At 35.7% G+C, this 21,650-nt stretch overlaps 1 protein-coding gene and 1 long non-coding RNA gene across 2 annotated transcripts in view; one reads left to right on the top strand and one right to left on the bottom strand.

The window, feature by feature from the left end:
- Positions 1–385: 385 nt before the first annotated feature.
- LOC129534485 (uncharacterized) lies at positions 386–21,235 on the bottom strand. Its single transcript, XR_008681085.1, has 3 exons — positions 21,160–21,235; positions 17,407–17,502; positions 386–504 (listed from the first exon to the last, which is right to left on the bottom strand). It is a non-coding gene; the product is annotated as an uncharacterized lncRNA (long non-coding RNA).
- TMEM244 (transmembrane protein 244) overlaps positions 15,545–21,650 on the top strand; it is a 30,487-nt gene continuing 24,381 nt past the window's right edge. The window contains exon 1 of the mRNA XM_019030115.3: positions 15,545–15,704. Within this exon, the coding sequence (XP_018885660.2) occupies positions 15,672–15,704 (33 nt within the window). The 5' untranslated portion in view covers positions 15,545–15,671. The remainder of the gene's footprint in view (positions 15,705–21,650) is intronic.

The raw sequence follows: 21,650 nt of genomic DNA, 5'->3' as shown, positions 1-21,650 counted from the left end.
CAGCAACAATTACAGCCAAGCCTGTGTATGGTAAAAGTCTGGCAATAAGAGATTTGTTAAATAAAATGATACTTCCATACTGGGCAGTATTCATTCTACAGCCATTTTAAATATATAATAGTTATTGACACATGGAAATGTCAATTAAAAGTTAATAAAATATGACCTCTATTTTTTTAAAAAAATTTATATTAATAGTCTAAAATTTAACAAGGATTATATCTGAGGAATGAAATTATGTGTTTATTTCTTATTCTTCTTTGTGAGTTTCCATATTCTCCAACTTTCCCTAAACAAACTTGGAACATTTCCTGGTCTGATCTCTTTGTAAGTACTGACTTTGGATTACCTTTAAATTTGGGGTATTTCTTATCTGAATGCTCACCTTGGCCAGGTGCAGCTTCCACGGTATTTATCCTCAGCAATGGTGACACGTCCATCTCTTTCCCAGCATCAGGTTGGCTGTTTTGTTTTGGTTTTGTTTGCCTTTGTTCCATCAATGTTCTGTTGGTAAGATCAAGGGGAAGCCCTGATAAGAATCTTTTTTTCCTTTCAGTAATCCTTGAGCATCTTACTCATCACTGTGAGCTGAGCGATTAATTTATTCAAAGCAAAACTTTAGAGTAACTGACAAATGGGAGGAATCTTTCTCTAATTAATTTTACTGATGCTATTTATGTTAGAATAAATAATGCCCTGGGGATAACTAGGCTTGCGAATGAACATTTACTTAAACATTGACAAAGGGAGTGATGTGTATGGTCGTAAGACTTTCTCCAAAGTCTCTATCTTACATAATAAATGTGCTCCCCAAAGTAACGGGGCATGAAGAAAAAAATGCATGACCTTGCAACCGAAAAGAGAAGGAACAAAGAGCTTCCTATAAGACAAATATTCATTCTGTAATTTTCTGATTGGTAAGTTTAAATCCGATATAATATAAACAGTTAATGTCTTGAAAAGGGCAAGGCAAAGCTTTCTTGGAGGAAACTTTGTTTATCTGAGTAACTTCAGTTTTGTGTGGGTTTGGTTTCATGCAATTAGGTTTCACTTCCTGTAATAGATCATTATTTTTTTAACCCATGATGAAGAAAGTATGTCAGTTTATATCATAGCAATTTGAGCAAGCTAGCATAATTTAATTAATGTATCAGGTCTTATCTCACACGGGGTTTTTCTGCAAAACTTCAAATTGTCCAAGAATGCCATTGCTATATGCAAACATAAATATTTTCTATTGGCACAAAACTTTTCATGTAAATTTGTCCATATTCAATTATGCTTAGCTGAATCGCCAGGCTCAAGAGTCATTGTGATTGAGTTTCACAAGAACATTGGGCTGGAAATGCAAATATAGAGCTTATGGACTTATTTTTGGAACACCTGTCTGCGTTGTGTGGTCTGCAACAGTATTATCGAATGGTTCTTTTTATAAATGTTCAATATGCTCAATTCTGTAACAATATCTTCTTTTTTTGATTCGAAAAACACTTATTTTACTGTCTTAAACGAAAACATAAAAACCAGATAGGCAGGGGAAGTCTAGACGACTTATGATTGAAGCAGCTCTATACAGAAATGAAGATGGTACAATGCTGTGACTTCAAAGAAAATGACTAAAACAAACATTCACAAACATCTTCATGTTTGTAATAATATATTAATGCACAAAATATCAAAAACACAAAGTCTGGTTTTTTTTCCCTGTAGGTTTATGATAAACTATCAAACTTCTATTTAACACATTTACTTTTACAAGCCTTCAGTGTTTAGAAGTGTACACTGCACAAGTACACACATGCTGGTATTTTACCATGAAAATTTTAGTTTTAGTTTTAGTTTTAGTCTCATACTAGTGACTTGCCTTTTTACCCATACTTATATACATTTCACTTCCATTGTAAGACATGTAATACCTTTCTAGTGGTACATTTTAATCAACATACATTTTTAAAATCTTGATTTTTAAATGAGTTATTGTAGTGCTGCGACGTGACAGGTTTAGCAGTTGAAGCACAATATGGTAACTACATTGTACTGTTTAAGCTAATTCACAGCTGTAGGAAAATGTTTGGTTTTTAAAATATAACCAAGATGAGGCTGGATAGTAATAAACACTGAAATACTAGAAAACAGTGAATGAATAAGTAATATGATTTTTCATCAATGACCACTGATTGTTTTGTTTTTAGGGACCTGGAAGAAATTGTCTTGAGTTTTAAATGTTCTGGTGAATTGTAACAGTATCTATTATAAGTCCAGTGGTAGTTTAGACTCATTTATTTCCAGACACTTCTCAAATACTTCAGGTTTGTTCAAACTCAAAAGACCTTCATCTAACATCTCTTTCCTACCATCCATTTGAAACTGTTCATGCCCTAGGGGTAAGTGAATTCTAGAGAAACGTGCAAAGTTAACAACCAAGTTATCATGGTGTCATTTTCTCTACCCTTTTTATTTTCTAAAAGCTTCAGAAGTTATTTCACAAACTGCTACTGCTCTTTCTCCTCCTCCTCCTTCTTTTAAACTGCTGGAAAGATGCACTCCCTAGTGCTAGGCAAAGCAAAACCCAGAAAGAGCTGGAAAATTCAGTGTATTCTAAACTTAGATTCCATGAAGTTTTAAGTGGGTCTAAATTTGGTAAAACCTGTTCTCTCATTTTTACTGTCAGCTTGTTTTAGATCATCTGGACTTGATTTTCAGAGAGAAGAAACTAAGGATCAAAATTCAGCTGCATAACTTATTGCCAAATCAATACTTTAATGGGCATATGCATTTAGGATGTATGTGTTTGCATGTGTACATGCATGTGTGCTCATATATGCCTTTAAATAAAAGACAAGCTATACATTGAAACTAATGATTAATCAAATCAAGTTTAAGGTTCCTACTCCCATCCCTGGTGCTGACTGTGGGTTTGCATTGGAAGGAACAGTGGAAAGCCATCAAGAAATGGGTCCAAATAGTCTAAAACTTTTGTGGAATTTTTTTAAGGCAGCAATCAATGTAGAGCATTGTTTTTTCTATAATTTATTGGTCAAACAACTAATGCCTTTATTGACCTATGTTACATTTGAAAAGAGGATGTCAAAATTCATACTTTTTTCACAGGTTTCTTCATGAGACTCTGTATATAGCAGTTATTCAATACATTTTAGTGAAATGAATGTTTGGATAAATGAATCAGTGAACGATCCTGTCTACAAAGGTATATAGAACATTCAGTGATTAAAATAATTTTATGTTTTCTTATGAATATGCTATAATTATGCATTTTTATTTAAAACTATACTCATATTACTGATTGCTATAATCAACTCATTTCTCTTAACTTTTGTCGTGTAAAAATCCTTGTTTGGTCCTCAGGCACCCTCTAATCATATTATCTACCCAAGATGTTAATATTTAATGATATTTGTGTTAGCCTCCAGAATGACCCCCAATGACCCACACCCTTATATAGCCCCCTCTGGATTTTGTCGATGAATCAAGGCTGGCCCTGTGTGACAGAGAGAGTACAAAAGTGATTGTATATGGCTCTCGGGGGTGTCAAGGTATTTTATCTATCACCCCGATCTCTTAGATTGCTCTCTCTGGGGGAAGATAGCTACCATACTATGAGGGCATTAAAGTAACTCCTTGAAAAGGAAAACTGGAGCAGCTGATCAACTTCCCACACATGTAAGGAAGGCACCTAGGAAGAGGATCCTGAAGCCCCAAAGCCTTAAGATGACAGTCACCCCAATCAAAATCTGACTGTAACTACAAGAGAGCCCTAAGTGAGAACTAACCAACAGCGCCCTTCTTGAATTCCTGATCTAGAATTTATGGGCATAAAAAATCATTACTTTATGCCATCAAGTTTTCCGTAACTAGAATAATATTTAAAGGTCTTCATAGTTGGCAAATTAATGAATTAATTCTCACTTTTAAGAGAATTGAAAATCAATAGTGATTCTAAGTTCAAGCACATGCTTAATTGTCCAACAATCATCTATCAAATTTCTCTTAGAAAAATTTCTCTGTTGAGTGTATTCAGTTCTGAGTCATTAAGTTCCTTGTTGGTTTTGTTACTATTTAACATTGGAAAGCTGCAAAGCAGCCAGTTCCAGGTCCAGGTTTTCTAGACTTTAACTGCTTTGGTGGATTTACTTCTTATCCCTCTCTGAAGACATGCAGACAGGGATAAGAAGTAAATTTTATAGTCGATATCTACAGCTCCTCTTGGGATTGGTGAGCTAGACCTGTTGAGTGAATAAATTAAGGGATTAACAAATAATAAGTGACAAAAACATAAACCAATGAACAGATTTTGGTGCCTAGTATGTGTTGGGGACTGTGTTAAGTCTTTTCACACGTTATGCTCTGTGTTTTCACCCACATTACCCCTTCTGTGTGTGCAGTGAGTTTTGCAGTACCTCACATGCATTTGATCTTTCCAATTAGCCTGTGTATTCAGAGAAAAAGAAATCTCATGGACAAAGGGAGTTTGTTAGCATTTGTTATCTTCCTGACATAATTTTCTTGTGAAGGATGTAATCAGCTTTTGATTTGTATAAAAAAAATCTGAGAACTACCCATTAATCGAGAGCTTCAACTTCCTCCAAGAGTCACAAGACCCCTGCTCTCTAAGGTCTTCATTCTTTTAGAGAAAATGACACTAAACAAAAAGAAGAAAATTACTAAACAGCAATAAGCTCTGTGCAGAGATGTAAAATAGAATAGTATGCTAGAGTCACTGGATGGCTGTTTTAGAGGACAGATAACCTGAGATTTGAAAGAAGTGACAAAGATGAAGGGAAGGGTATCACAGGCAGAAGGAGCAGAAAGTAAAGGCCACACAAGGTGGGAAAGAGTTTGGTGTACTTGGGATGCAACAAAGGCAAATAGGTGGCAGAAAAGTGTACAAAAGTGTACAATGGGCAGGAGAAGAGTGTACTTGTCAAATGAGATCAGACAATTCAACCATTCCAGGTAGGGAGACCTTTCTATGATAGAATAAAAAATTAGAATCTTTAAAAAAAAAAAAGCACTAAGAAGCCAATGAAGATTGAAGATTTTAAGCCAGTGATTTGACTTATATTTTAAACTGCTTCTGGCTGCTTTTTGGTAAATGGGTATTATATGGTGGCAAAAGTAAAAGCAGAGAGTTGTTAGAATGGGCGCTAATCCAATCCGACTGATGTCCTTATAAGAAGAGGAAATTTGGACACACGAACAGCCACCAGGGATGTGCACACACAGAGAAAAGACCATGTGAGGACACAGAGAACTAGTATAGTAGTACAAGGAAGGATAATGGTGGCTTGACCGCTTGACCATGGAGATAGTAATAGAAAATGAGAGAAGCTGATATATGCAATGTACACTTTGGAGGAAGATCCAGAGGAACTTGATGGATTGCATGTGGGGAAGCTGTCTGCCAAACCTCAGCTCTTTTGGCACTGTCACCTTTCTGGCCGGCACAGCTCTGTTTATACACTCATTTTAGTTTTTACTGCCCTTTCCCTTCTTATTTTGTAAAACAATAAAAATTGGAAAAATGAAAACGTTGGTATTAATGATAAAAACCATGGATTTCATAAGTGTGATATCTCAAGACAAAGACGGATATCATTAGGCATGCTGAAAAGAACAATTTTTAGCTTCAATCTGTTTGTTAAATAGATCTAAAGCAGTCAACGGTGTATTCAATGCTGAGGAATGAAAGAAAACTAAAAGTTATGTAAAATGAGGGAATGTATGGTTTCTTTAAGAAAAAGCACACTTAAAAATGTTTTTTAAATCTCTCTGGCCTGGAAATCTATCATGTTTAAGTCTGTTGTTGAACTTTTGCACACTTTTGCTATTCTACTATTCATGTTTTCACACTTTCAAATGTATATAGTCCTTTAGTAGGTACCGTATTCCACTTAAAGTAAAGGACTGTAGATATCCGAATGTAGCCCACGATCCATTTATTTATCTGTTAATATATGTATGGATGTGTGTGTATGTGTATATATGTACGTACATATATATGAATGTGTGTGCGTGTGTGTGTGCATGCGTGTGTGTGTCTTGGACATTTTCTATGTGCTTGGGTTGCAGAAATTAACAAATCAGGTCAGACACAATACCTGCCTTCATAGGGTTTATAGTCTAGTGGTTATAAAGATAAGTAAATAGGCAATCACAATGGAAAGTGACAAGAGCTATGATGGGCGATGTGCAAGGTGCCGTAGAAACACATAGGTAGATGCACCAACTAAGGCGAATGTGTTGGGGTGGGGAAGAGTATTGGAAAACACCCTGAAGGAAGTGAGTCTCAGGCTGAGGCTCAAGTTTGAGCTCTGTATGCTATGGAGCTCATCCATAAGAATTGGTCGCCTCACTAAGGTAAGAGTGCAGTCATTCATTCATTCATTCAATAGCCACACCCTGGAGCAGCTTCTTTTCCCTCCGTAATATGGCACATGCAGTAAATCTGGTAATGAGACAAAATTGCTCTTATTTTAAAAAACAGGCCCTGGAAAGAAAGACAATTGTTAAGGCCAAAGATGGAAGTGAAGATGAAGTAACCAGTATAATAAATTAATGGCTTTTAGCCATAAAAATAGAAATCTATGATCTATTGAATTGTTTTACAATAGCTCCGCTCTATGAGGCAACTGAGTTCCCTTGTGTGTTCCGTATGGAAATAAATAAAAGCAGATTGAAAAATTGATACAGCAAGTACCAGAGCCACTAAAAATGTACTTGTAGGTGAGAGAGATCAATCACCATGTGTCTGAAGAGGTGCATAGATCTTCACTTGTGGTTTTGCTTTTGTTTTGTAGGAAAATAGTGTTTTATTGTGGCATTCACAAATTTGGAAATTCACAGAGGTCTCTGGACTTCCTTTCTGCCAACATGAAGGCCTATCCCCTTCAGAGATATAAGATAGCTTCTCTAAAGAAAAACTTATAGAAGTCAAGCATCCGTCTCTTGGGTCTCTTAGCATCTTCTGAGTAAACCCATCCACTTTTGCATGGCTGTTTACCCTCTCCAAGTTCTCCTTCCCTGCATATGACAGGATAATGCCAGAGGTAAGAAGTCCATGAGACTGACTTTCAAATATTTTAAATGTTATTTACACAGCTAATTTAGTTTGCCCAAGTAAAAATGTGCACACCTAACAGGATCTATAAATGACTCCCTAGTTCAGCTCAGATTTCACTTAAAAACTGCTCCTATTATTAGCTTATTAGCTGTAAGTGCTTATGATAGGTTTTATGCTCAAATGAACCTTCCTTTTGAGAAGCTAGAACCCACCTGCAAAGTAAAAAACAGTGAATTCACTTACCCAGGGTCAAGAGCAAATTCGGGGTAAGTTGAGTTTTCTAATATTCTTGCTTATGTCCATGGTATGTTTAAATTTTAGATCCCTGGATTAATACTACAAAGATTATCATACATATCCAACCCTATAAAAGCTCTCACCATGCATTCCTTTCCTCTTCTCTACCTTCCTTTTCAACTAAACACTGAAAAGTGACTATTTAGAAAATCTCTTTATAACTACTTTCTAAGCTATTACATGAATATAGTTATTGAATAGGATCCTGTATGAATAGGATGGTAGTTTTTGATCCACTAGAAAAAAGGCATGGAAAAAATTGTTAAGCTAAGATCTTTGCTAGTGCTGAACAATATTTAGTACAATAAAAACAGTAGAACTGAGATTTTTAAAAAATATATGTTTTCTTCATATATCATTTTAATAACCTTTTAAAAGCTTATAAAGCAACTTGAAGCTTACTTTTACTTGCTAAAGCACCAAGATTAGTATAAACCTGGCTTTGTCTTACCTGATACTAGAAGTCCCAGAAGGCCCTTGCTGCAGCGTGGTCACACCCCAAGAGTGATATTATATAGACATGTTGTGTACTAAAACAAACAAAAAAGCCTAATAATGCATACACATAAGCATCACTATGTGTTTTTCTTAAAGTGACATTTTAGTTATTGTTGTTGTTTATTTTAGTTTCATTTAGGTCGAGGAAAAAAAAAGCAAATGAAACATTCTCTCCACAGCATCAGGTTGTACTCCTGCTGTATCTTTGGGCATTGAGCATTTCTTTGTAGTCTGTGAAACTAATGCCCATGTTTGATTTATATTTGTGCTTAAATGCCCTCAGCCCAATCCCTTAGAAAACTAATGCTTATCTGTGAAGCTTGGTAGTTGCTGTACAAGCAGTATTCCATGTCTTCATTAAATTACAATTAGGTGACTTTTATTTCTTTTTTTAGTTCAGAGCAGTTTGTAAAAATGAAAAAAAACTTGGCACAGTTTTGCATCCACCCAGGAACCTCAGATAATTTCTCAAATGTTTTTGGTTCAGTAAAATCCCAAATGCATCTTGCCAAGTGCCCTTTTCTCCATGACTTCCAAATCTATGCAAATTTCAGGGAAAATTTAATCCATATGTTTCTGATTCATTCACTCTTAACTTATCATATTGTTGTCTTCAAAAAACAATTTTATGTCCAAGAAACCCTACGGGCATGATATATATATATATATATATATATATATATATGTATATATATATACACATACATACATACATACACACACACATAATCTGGCTTTAGTCAAATTTTTCCCCAGTTGGAGCCTGGAAGCTGTACATTTTCAAGTATTAAGGATTGCTTGAACTTTCCCCCAACTTCATTTTAACTTCAAATCATTCTTGTAAGAAGTAAATTCCAATCAGGATACAGAGAATGTGAAATGGCTGGACATTTCTGCCAGCAGCTGCCTTGCCAGAACCAAGGCTGATACAATGAGCTTGAGCCTGCTAAACAAAGCCAGGTTTGCCCCTTAATCGCCTTCCGTGCTCTGGAGTCTCAGGCGAGCTCCCCTCCACTGAGTCATCCTTTAAAAAGTTAAGTTCAGGGATCTGAACCTGCCCTTTTGTAAAAAGTGTAAGCTCAGACAGGTCTGAGCCCTTTGGGAACAATGTAGTATCACTGTAACCATTATTTCTGAAGGGTTGAGGGGAGCCTTTGTATAAATGGTATAGTCTGCATCTACCTCAATATTGTTTGTTTACTTTTCCAAACATCATTTTGGGGTCATCAAATCACATTACACAGGACTTTAGTTTTCATGCAAAAAAAAAAAGGCCAGAATACATCAAGATACTGAACACATTAACAAGTAAATAACAAATACATGTTTATGCATTGGCTTCTAGTTGAAGCAGTCTGGTTGGCATTTTCTCAAGGGAGTTATTTAAATTTTAAATGGAACAACATCTCATTTAGATTTCTACAAATATGCTAGGGCACAGAAGTAATTTATATGTACATGAAACTCTTCACTTAAGCACCTGGGTACTTGACAATAATTAAAATACAAAGTAGACTTATTAACTTTTCCTTTTAAATTTCCATCTTTTTGCATCTTTGCAGAGGGTGAGAAGAAATTTCCAGAGTAGATTGTCAAGTGTCTAGTCTTTTTTCCCAGTATCACATAATGCCTGATTGCAATTCCCTCCTGGTTCTCTTTCTGTTGCATCCTTCAAAAGCTATGCTCTGATCTTCCCTTATACACTCATTGTCTATTTTCAGAATGCTTTTATTTCTTAAACTTTCAGTCCCTTTTACTCCGAACTGCCAGAGAATACACATTCATTTCACTTCAATATGAGCATATAATTAAGGAAACAGTTGATGGAGGGTATCAAAATCATAGAAAGTGCTGTAAGTCAGAAATTTCCACAACAAAATTTCAACAATAGCCTGGGCATAGATAATTCTCATACTTATGTCATTGGCCCAGACCTCCAACCTCACCTTCAGCCATCATGAATTGTCTTAGAGGACATAATTTAAATAAGTGCTTCTCAAAATATGGTACTCAGAAGTGCAAACACTAGGTCCTCCCAAGACCTACTGAATTAGAAACTCTGGTTTGAGGCCCTTCTATCTGCGCTGTAACAACTCCTCCAGGTGATTCTGATGCCCACTGATGTATGAGCTGACCCTGAAAGTTAATGTGTTGAATCCCACAGTTCGCTTTTCATTTCCTGTTTTCATAACCTATTCTTATCAATAGCACTGTAATCCCCTTAATTTGGTGGCATTAAAATCCTGACGTTATTTTTGTTCTTCTTTGTTCCCCCTTCAGTTTCTCATCAAGAAGGCTGTTATTTCCAAGGTGTTCTTAAAAATCTAATTATGCTCAGTTATTCTAGGCCCCAAAATCAAACCTCAAGCCTTTTCAATATGCTAATATATATCCACTTTGTAGTTTCTTCTCCTATATTGCTGTTAAAATAATTTTTCACATCTGCTGATTTTGTCTTTCATGCTGCTGCTCAAGAACAGTGCTGTTTTATTTTGAACCAAAATACAATGCTCCTTTTGTCCTTTGAGGCCTTCACCAATCAACATTCCAATCCTGCATTAGTCTTATTTCTCATTCTCTAGCAAAGCAGATCTCATTGACTTGTTCTCACTTCCTTTGTACTTTGTATTTCTCTTATCCAGATGCCCTCTCTCTCCTTCTTTCCACTCTATTTTCTCTTCCTATTGAAGATACAATTCATATTCTTTGAATTAGGGCTCTAACTTTATCTTTCGTATTTATTTTTACTCTGTGATGACTGTATTGAATTGCTCTAACTTGTATATTTCTTTCCCAATATTAATTCAAGTTGATACAATGTATATCTCGATATTTCCTATATCCTCTTAAAGATGATCCTTTACTCCATACTACCTATGATAAGATGCAGCACATGGTCAACTGGCTTAAAAGTAGGTAAAATTAGATACCAAAACTCAAGTGTCTACATTTGCAGTCATTGGTAACCCTGGTTTAGGTTTATGGGAGGGAGTATGGAAACTACTGTCTAATAACAGTTTGGATATTCATAACTAGTCATCCATGCCAACTGTTTTATGATGCTGTGCCATTCATTACCATATAGGGCACTGCTCCTTATTGTGCCTTTATCTTTCAAGACACAATTTACTATTCAACAAATATGAAGCAGTGAAATCAGTGTGTGCTCGTGTGTATATATGTATCTTCGCCTTAACATGGGCCTAAACCTAAAGGAAATTCCATAAAGGCTGTAAACAGAAAAAAAAATTACCCCAATCTTGACCATTATTTTTATGGCTCCCTGAAATAAAATGGAGTCTGTTTGTTCTTAATATTTTTATGATTTCATGATATCCTATAGAATAATTCAATTTCAAAAAGGCAGTGAACAATAGATGTGGCTAGAAGGGCGTAAAGGGAAGAAATGGGTTAGAGAGAATCAGTAAAACTAAAAATATAACACCATCAGACTTCCAAAGCAAAGCCAGCTATAATGGAGCAGAAAGCATCAGGGGAAATCTCTTATTTCATTCTGGCACTGAGGGCAAAGAAATTTTACTTTTTAATTTCTTGGGGACAAATTGACTTTGTCAACACAGTGTCTTTATTTTTACCACATCATTTAAAATTGTATTTACAGTTTTAAATGAAAAACTTTAGACAAATTAAATTTAGCAGAGTTTATTTGAGGAAAGAATAATTCATGTATTGGGCAGCCCTCAGAACCAGGAGAGGTTCAGAGAGCTCCACCCAACACGGGGAAGCAGTATTAGATAGGAAAATGAAATGACATACAGAAACAGCTTGATTGGCTACAGCTTAGTATTTGCCTGATATAGACACGCTCTAATTGGTAGGCAGTCTGTGATTGGCCAAAGCTCAGCTGCTGTGATTGGCCGAGGCTCAGCAACTTGTTATAAGAATATGCTCTTAAGTTAGGCTGCAGTTTGTTATGTGCTGAAGCTGCTTTAGGCCATATTTAATTTAATTTAGCAAGAGTTCTGTTATCAATGCCAATCTGCAGATTCTTATAATTAAATCTGTGTTTGTCCACTACTCCTTTTGTGAATCCAAAAATCTAAAAATCTGTGGAAACTATTTTATTATTTATTATCCTTGGGTGACAGAATATTACCAGACGTTAATGAATTTGGTGATGAAACCAAATTGACAAAATTATTTAGTTTTTATTCATCCCACTTGTGGCAAATATTTATACATTTTGCTGCTCAAACAATGTTTGGATACAGAGGGAAGTTCTAGACTACTTGGACATGGGATATAATATACTATATGGATCCTATTATTTAAATAAAATTCAAAATTTTCTGAAATTAGAAGCCTATCTGGCCCTAACGATTTGCAATTAGTAATTGTGGATCTGAGCTCATTTTCTCCTTTGATTTTATCAAGGAGAAATTCTAAATTATGTGCTACAATCTTGAAAATATTTCTTTAGTACCTTGAAGTTTTTGAATGCCTCTATCATGAAGGAAGTAGCTGAGTCCAATTTTAACAAACAAAGGAGAACTCTGGATACAAATTACACAAAGGGACTGAAAATAATTTAAAACATGATGAAATATCAAGGAGCACAATTCAGAACTAAAGAATGTGAAGAGTTTTATGTATTTTATTCTTTATCATAAGTATGTGCTGAATAAATACATGTACACACTATATATATATATATACACACATATACATATAAAATGTACACATGTAAATATTTCATCAGCCTAATGACAGACTTGGAAATCAGAATTGTAGTTGCTAAATGTGTATGTGTATGCCTCATGCCTTATTCTCGCAATAGGTCACAGTAGCAGTTCAAAAAATAATGCTTAAATCCAGTGCGGTGTCTCTGATGAAAAAAAAAGATGCTTATTATAGATGTAAATACCCATACACACATAATCTCTACTCATTAGACTATTGGTCATCAAATTTTTTTCCATTGTAATTATAGAAAATTAGTACTTTTCAGTATTTTATCCAGTAGAGTGCTGGAGTATTAGTTCCCAATGTATGGTGCCAACTTCCTGAGAGGATAGTTTTTGGGTGGTTATTGTTTACCTGAGTAACTCAGAAGGCATCTGAGTTGTGCACAAAGCAGCCTGTGTTGGGAGTAGAGTGAGTCAGGCACAAATCCTCTGCTTTATGCTGTGCTGTGACTCCCAGGAAGTTCCACTTGCCCCCCTTTTTTTTTTGAGACGGAATCCCTCATTGTTGCCAGGGCTGGAGTGCAATGGCACAATCTCAGCTCGCTGCAACCTCTGCCTTCTGGTGTAAATGATTCTCCTGCCTAAGCCTCCTGAGTAGCTGGGATTACAGGTGCCCGCCACCATGCCCAGCTAATTTTTTGTATTTTTAGTAAAGACGGGGTTTCACTATGTTGGCCAGGCTGGTCTCGAAATCCTGACCTTGTGATCCGTCTGCCTCAGACTCCCAAAGTGCGAGGATTACAGGCATGAGCCACCACACCTGGCCTCCGCCTGCCCTCTTTAAGGAGAAAGTCTGGGTCATCACTGTTACAAATAGGGCAGGGCATGGGATTTGGACAATCAGCATTTACTGAGGGTCCACCGTGTGCTGAAATCTGAAGACAACACTGAGAGCTGTTACAATCTTACCAGCAGGCAGAAAAGTCTTTTTCTGCAAGAACTCACAATATAAGCAGAGAACAGGGCAACCACACATTAAAGGATTTATCTAAGGTATATTAATAAAAGAGCATTGACAGTGTTATTAATATGCATTATGAATGTCAAATTCAATAACATATTCAGATGAAAACTATCAAGGCCTGGACTTGCTGAAGGCACTCTTTTCACCTTTGCTTTTGGTATGCGGGTAGATATTGCAGAATGTGCTCTTTATAGCGGTTAAGAAGATGCTGTAACGGAAAAAGGATTACAGGGCACAGCTAAGTTCCCATCTAAAGTTGGTGCCACAGCAAAGCAATCAATCAACAAAGTGAAGACACCAACCTGCAGAATGGGAAAAAAAATACTCAAACACTACCCATCTGACAAGGGGCTAACAACCAGAATATATAAGGAGCTCAAACAACTGTATAGGAAAAAATCTAATAATATGATTTAAAAATGCTCAAAATATCTGAATAGACATTTCTCAGAACAAGACATACAAATGGCAAACGGGTATGTGAGAAGTGCTCAACATCATCGATCATCAGAGAAAGGCAAATCAAAACTACAAAGAGATATGACTTCACCCCAGTTAAAATGGCTTTTATCCCAAAACAGGCAATAACAAATGCTGGTGAGGATGTGAAGAAAAGGACACCCTCATACACTGTTGGTGGGAATGTAAATTAGTACAGCCACTATGGAGAACAGTTTGGAGGTTCCTCAAAAGAGCAAAAATAGGACTGCCATATGATCCAGCAATCCCACTGCTGAGCATATACCCCAAAGAATGGAAATCAGTCTATCGAAGAGGTATCTGCATGCCCATGTATATTGCAGCATGTTTCACAATATCCAAGATTAAGAAACAACCTAAATGTCCATCAACAGACAAGTGGATAAAGAAATGTGGTACAGGTACAGAATAGAATTCAGCCAAAGGAAAGAATGAAATCCTGTCATTTGCAACAATATGGATGGAACTGGAGGTCCTTATGTTAAGTGAAATAAACCAGGCACAGAAAGACAAATTTCATATGTTCCTACTTATTTGTGGGAACTAAAAATGAAAACAATTGAACTCATGGAGATGGAAAGTAAAAGAATGGTTACCAGAAGCTGGGAAGGGTAGTGGGAGAAAAGGGGGAGTGTGGGGATGGTTAATGCATACAAAAAAGAGAGAGAATGTATAAGATCTAGTATTTGATAGCACAACAGAGTGACTACAGTCAATAATAATTTAATTGTACATTTAAAAATAACTAAAAGGGTATAATTGGATTGCTTGTAACACAAAGAATAAATGCTTGAGGTGATGGAAATCCCACTTACCTTGATGTGATCATTACATACTAGATGCCTATATCAAAATATATCATATACCCCATAAATACTATGGGGTATATTACCATATTATTATGTAATCACAGCAATTAAAAATTAAAATAAAAATAATAATAGAGTTGGTGCCAGTAAAAAGATGGGAGAATGAACTGTAAATGAAGGATTGGTTCTGGAGCCTCAGGACACAGAGAGACAGAGCTCCAATACTGCCTCCTGGCAGTTCTTGAAAACATTCCACCCACAATATTGTGGCCGTTATTTTAGAGTATGGGAACCCTTTTGTTTCCTAACAAAAAGTCATGAGTTTTACATTTCTTTGCCATGATGTGAAAGGAACTGATGATTTCTTTCTCAGAACTCTGTGGCCCTTGTGAGTGAAACAGAGAGGACAGGCCACGCTTCAACATGAATGCAGCAGCATCCTTTGGAAACAATCTCAAGACCTAACTGAAAACCCATGTTTCTAATTTAAGTATGAGACAGTAATTACTCATACAGCCAGAGAGGATTCCAAGTCCCTGCCTATTTGCCACACTATCTAAAAACAATCAACTCATCTTTCAAATCTGACCAAACTACAAATGGTATGAGAACTCCGTCGTTTAATAAGGATGTTCATTTTGGCACTTAGCAGCTTACGCATGGCTCACAGATGGCATCTGTCTCGTTTTGCGTAATCCAATCATCCTGCACTACTGCGTCTCACACTTAGTCTCCAGGAGTAATTGAAAAGCTCACGGTGACAATTGTGTCTTCTTCCAGATGCCATCGCTATAAGGAGTGGGGCTTTCATCACCTCCTTGACGTAGGATGTGTACATGGCTCTCCAGGTCAGAGTTGCTCCAAGCAAGGTAAAGAGAAATTACTTCTTTGCATTGCCTTTCAGTTGCTGCCTAGCACTGGTGTAAATGAATATGTTCTATAAATGGCCTCTCTGTCAGTGGGCAACTTGTTTCACTTTTGGCTGGGTACCATACAGAAAACATTCTGCTGCACGGCTTGCATCTTGTGGTAATAGGGCAATATAAAGGCACCCATGCCCAAGAAAGGATTCTAAAACATGTAAATAGTGGCTGTTTAGAAGGCACCATTTTCTTCGGAGGTAAGCTCTCTGGTATTAACACCTGCACGTCTGCTATCGTTTTCTGAAACCATGACAGTTTGTTCTCAATCTTTTTTTCTTTTTTTTTTGCAGGGAGTGGCTTTTATTTTTGTAACTTCTAAAGGGTGTGCAAAATTTTAAAGGCAAAGTGTTGAAACATTTCAAGCTGTAGGTTTGTTAGTTTCTTTTTCCCCCGAGGCTAGTGTTAATAGTTGTGTTTTACTTCAGTGCAAAAATACCCCTTTAAAAAAAAATCAAAGAATCGAAAACAAGGAAATATGCAAAGCCTCAAAGCAGCTGTGTAAATTCATACAGGCTTTAGGCCTATAATGAGCCAGACTTAAGGGAATGATAGTGGAAAATCAGATTTTTACTTAAAAATTAAATTACAATTATGAGTGAGTGCTACATTCATTTTAGTAAAATATCAGCACCGTGTGTATTTCCTTAAGCTTTTTCTTTACACTACCATCATCACCACATATGTCATCAGTGAGAAATGTTGAGCATGACAACAGCTAAGAAAAATTTTCAAGGTCAGTAAAACATTATTTCAGGAAAAATATTTTTAAAAAGCTTATTTTTAAGGGGTTTTTAAACTTTGTAATTTATATATAGATTTGGGATTGAACTAGCAATAATAACTTCTGCTGAAGAGATAAAAATTAGAAGATAAAATCCTTTCTCTTAAGTAGCTTACACAAAGAATGGGGGCTCTATATTTAGTCGGGGCTTACACAGACCAGACACACACACACACACACACACACACACATTGCAGAGAAAATATCCAGATAGTTGCTGCAGTTCCTCACTATCTTAGAATCATCTGAGCTTCACGTGTAGAATTACAGCCTTAGAACATTAGAAGAATAGTGAATATGTTCAAAATAGATAGGTTGTTGACTATCTGAATTCTCATGATACATCCCTGTAAGTTATGAGTTAACTTTTCTTTTAAGTGCTTGTTCACTGTCAATATTATCAGCACAAGAATTACTCATATGCTTATAAATTAATAGTAATAGCAAAAGTGACCTTCATCTAGAGATAACTCGAATACTCAACAAACATTTATTGAGTGCATGCAATGTGCCAGGCATTGGGCTAATTAAATCCCCCCTATCTGTACACTTTAAATGAGAGAAAAGCTGACTCAAGGGAAAGAGTCATGGCCAAAGGCCATTTAATTAATTTGCTGTCTGGGAAAATAGCACAAGAACTGGGAAGAAAGCCCAAGTATGAGGACTGCTAAACTGTTCAGAATACAATGTATTCTACTCCAGTAGACGACGTGTTTCCTAACTATGTTAAACTAATGTAAACTTTCCTCTGTAAAACAAATGTTGTAAAAATCTCAGAAGCACAACACATTCCTGCATATCCTCAGAGTCGTTCACCTGAACTGGAGAATTTCATTCATTCAGGCAATTTCAGAGGGAACTACTTACCAGTAGGACAGAGCCTTTGCTGTGATTCTACAAGTGAGAGAGTCATATCTCATGATTTCTCCAGGAATTGTCCAAAGAACTACAATGCAGGCTTTCCTATGGGGAGAAGTAAGAGAGAAAGTATTATCTATTGGGCACATACAGTACTTAATGTTAAGAATTGTATACATGTTCAGAATACAAATCCCTTATGAAACTTTACCTGTAGATGAGTAGAACAAAACTCAGAAAGTAACCAGCCAATGTCACACACTTGTCAGTGATGAACTGGGGGAGAAACTCCAGTGTATCTGACTTAGAGTCCACATACTTTATTAATAGACTATGGTTCCGGCCAGGCGTGGTGGCTCATGCCTGTAATCCCAGCACCTTAGGAGGCCAAACCGGACAATCACTTTAGGTCAGGAGTTCGATACCAGCCTGGTAAACATGGTGAAACCCCATCTCTACTAAAAATACAAAAATTAGCTGGGTATGGTGGTGCACACCTGTAGTCCCAGCTACTCAGGGAGGCTGAGGCAAGAGAATTCCTTGAAGCCGGGAGGCAGAGGTTACAGTGAGCTGAGATTGTGTCACTGTACTCCAGCCTGGGTGACAGAGCAAGACTCTGTTTCAAAAAAAAAAAGACTATGGTTCCTACTATAGTGGTCTTGTCTTCCATTATTTTTTTCCTTCCTCCCATGATTATTATTCAAAATACATTTATTGAATACCTATGAAAGCCTGACCAATATTTTGGGGGCTGAAGAATTAAATGTGGTCAAATCAGTGTCTGTCTGTTAGAGACTGGAGAAAGAAATGTATACGTCCAAAAGTAGGTATGCTACAATACAAACTTGATGAGATCTATAAGACAAATATAATATTATGGAAGCAATTAAAATAAGATAGATATTGATTCTGTCCTGCAGTGAGGGGTGGAGTGAGAAGATGATATATGAGCCAGACCTAGAGAATATAGCTACTTGCTCTGTAAAGAAGAGTGAAGCTACTGTAGGCAACGGGAACATTCTGCTTTGCAAAATCACACAAGGGCTTCCAGTTTCCGTAGACTAAATGGAGAAGGCTATTACAGAAGGACTAGGCCTAGATTTCACAAAAGAATTCTCCTAAGTCTTCAAAGATCAAATACTCCCAATGCTACTTAAATCATATGAGTATAGAAAAACAAGAAAAGCCACAAGAAAGTTTTATGAAACAAGAAATATGTTGTTACCCAAATCATATAAATATAGTACAAAAAATAAACTATAGATCAATCTCACTTATGAATACAGAAAAATCTAAACATATTAGCAAACAGAACCCAAGAACTCGTCATAAAAATAAAACATCATGACCAAGTGACATTTATTCCAAAAATGTACGGATGGTTCAATATTAGGTAATCTACTAACATAATTTAGATGTTCATATATCTAAGCAGAAAATCACATGACCATCTTCACTCATCTTCATAGATGCTAAAACTGCCTTTGACAAAAATTGGCAACCGTTCCTAAACCATTCCTGATTAAAATACTGAATAAAATAAGAACTGATGATTTTGTCTGAACAGATATATATATATATACATATATATGGATATATACACATATATATGTGTATATATATATATACACATATATATGGATATATACACATATATATATGTGTATATATATATATATAAAACCACACATACACACACACATTGCAATCCTAAAGCTGGTGTATTACTTAATGGAGAATACTAGAGGCATTTACAGAAAGGCCAAGAACAAGGCAAGAATGTCCACTAACTCCACTACTATGTAAACATATGTTAGGGTTGGGTGCAGTGGCTCATGCCTATTATCCCAACACTTTGGGAGGCCAAGGCGGGTGGATCACCTGAGGTCAGGAGTTCCAGAACAGCCTGGCCAACATGACAAAACCCCATCTCTACTAAAAATACAAAAAATTAGCCAGGCGTGGTGGCATGTGCCTGTAATCCCAGCTACTTGGGAGGCTGAGGCAGGAGAATTGCTTAAACTCAGAAGACGGAGGTTGTGGTGAGCTGAGATCTCACCATTGCACTCCAGTCTGGGTGACAGAGCGAGACTCCATCTCAAAAAAAAAAATTTATATATGTATATATGTGTGTGTGTGTGTGTGTGTGTGTGTATACACACAGATAAAATATATATGTTAGAGATACTATTCCATTCAATCAGATCAGAATAAACAAAAGAGTCATGAGAATTGAAATAGAAGTAAAACTATCTCTATTTACAGTTGATATTGTAGTGTATCTGGAAAATCCAAAACAATCAATGAAAATACTAACACAAACAATTTTAAAAATTAGTAAGGTAATAGACTATTAAAATACAAAAATCAGAAGCCTTTCTACACACAAACAATAGCTAGTTAGATAACGTAATGGAAGAGGAAACTTCAGTTGTATTAGTAGCAAAAAAGAATTTATTTAATCATAAGCTTAACAGGAAGTGTGTAAAATCTATATGATTAACACTTCTGTTAATCATATATTAACACTATATGATTAAAAAATTATCATACTCCTGAAAGATACAAAAGTGGACTTGAATAAGTTTGGAAATTTTTCTCATTTTTGAATGGTACTCATAAACATAATAAAGCTATCATTTATTCCCATCTTAATAAGTTTGGCATAATCTCAATAAAAATAACAAAGTTGTTTTTATGGAGCTAGTCAAGTAGATTTTGAAGTTTATATGAAAAAATAAAAATAGCTATGAGAATCTTAAAGAAAAGAAAAAGGAGAGATGACTAGCCTTACTAGATATTTTTAAAGCAGCTTTATTGAGGAATAAATTAATATACAAAAAGTGCACTTATTTAATATATACAAGTTTATACATTTGAACATTTGCAACACCTGTGAAACCATCACTGTAATTAAGATGATAGACATATTTATCACCTCCACAAGTTTCCTAGTAAACATTATAAAGTTTCCTTGTGTTCCTTTGATGGTTTCCTGTGTGTGCATGCATGTGTGCTAAGAATACTTAATGCAAGCTCTATCCTTTTAACAAATGCCTGCCAGATATTAAAACATACTATAAAGCTTCTATAATTAAAACAGTGTGGTATTGATTCATGAGTAGATAGCTCAATGGAAGTGAATAGAAAGCTCACAAATAGACAAAAGTGTATATGAAAATGCAGTAATGAAAAAGACAGTATCCCATTGGAATGTCATAAAGCAAGGAAGTACAAAAATGATGGGGATATGTAAAAAGAACACAGGCAGTATCTGGTAGGTGCTCAAATTGGTCAAACTTGGGATAATTTGAGCATCAACAGGAATCATGATGTTAATTAATTATGGCACACAGAAAATAAAAAAGACCTAGGTTATAAAAAATAAATGAATAAATAATAAATACATAAATTAATAGGTAAGTTCAAGGGTAAGAAAGGAAAACTCTTTATGGAAGAATATCTACTGAAATGTAGAAGAAACATAAAATAATAAAACCATCAGTTTACAATACCAATGTAAATAATTGATTCAGATGAGATATGTTAATGAATGGCTAAAAAGTTTTGGGGGAACAGGATATTTATATAGTCTCAAGTGTCACCCCACAGATTACTTATTAATTACAAACGATGAACAGTGCAATGAAAATAGATCTAGTAGATATCACCTTTACCAAGTGATCAAACTGACCATCAGTAATAATGAAAGTCATATTATGCATCTTCTCATAAGATACAATGGGAAATGCACAATATTACCTTTGTAGAGTTCTTCTCCAAAGAATCTGATCATGAGGAAACCATCAGACAAATTCAGAGTAGGTTACTAAAGAGACATGACAACCAAATGTAACATGTGAAAATATGATTGATTCTAGAATTCTCAGATTTTGAGAACAATAGAGGAAATCTGAATATAAACTCTATGTCAATGATATTTTATATCCGTGTAGGATTTATTGTGTGTAGTAATAGTTTTGAATTATAGGAGAATGTCGTTGTTCCTGCCTGTGAGAATTTGGGGAAAATACTTACTAAGTTCTTTGGAAATTTTGTCTTCACTTTCTGTCATTGAGAAATAAAAGTGTTATAATGTCACATTAGCTTGACACTATACCCCGTCATCTTTAGCAAGGCTGTCTAGAATGGTGTGCATTTCATTCACCAGAACAAGTAATTCATTTTTAAAAAAAGAAAAAGCATCTTCGCTAACTTGATAGAACAATAGTGTCTATGAAGTTTGGGTATGT

The sequence above is a fragment of the Gorilla gorilla genome, chromosome 5 (genome assembly GCF_029281585.2).
Source record: "Gorilla gorilla gorilla isolate KB3781 chromosome 5, NHGRI_mGorGor1-v2.1_pri, whole genome shotgun sequence".
NCBI classification, from domain to species: Eukaryota; Metazoa; Chordata; class Mammalia; order Primates; family Hominidae; genus Gorilla; species Gorilla gorilla.
This window is presented reverse-complemented; position numbering and strand designations above follow the sequence as displayed.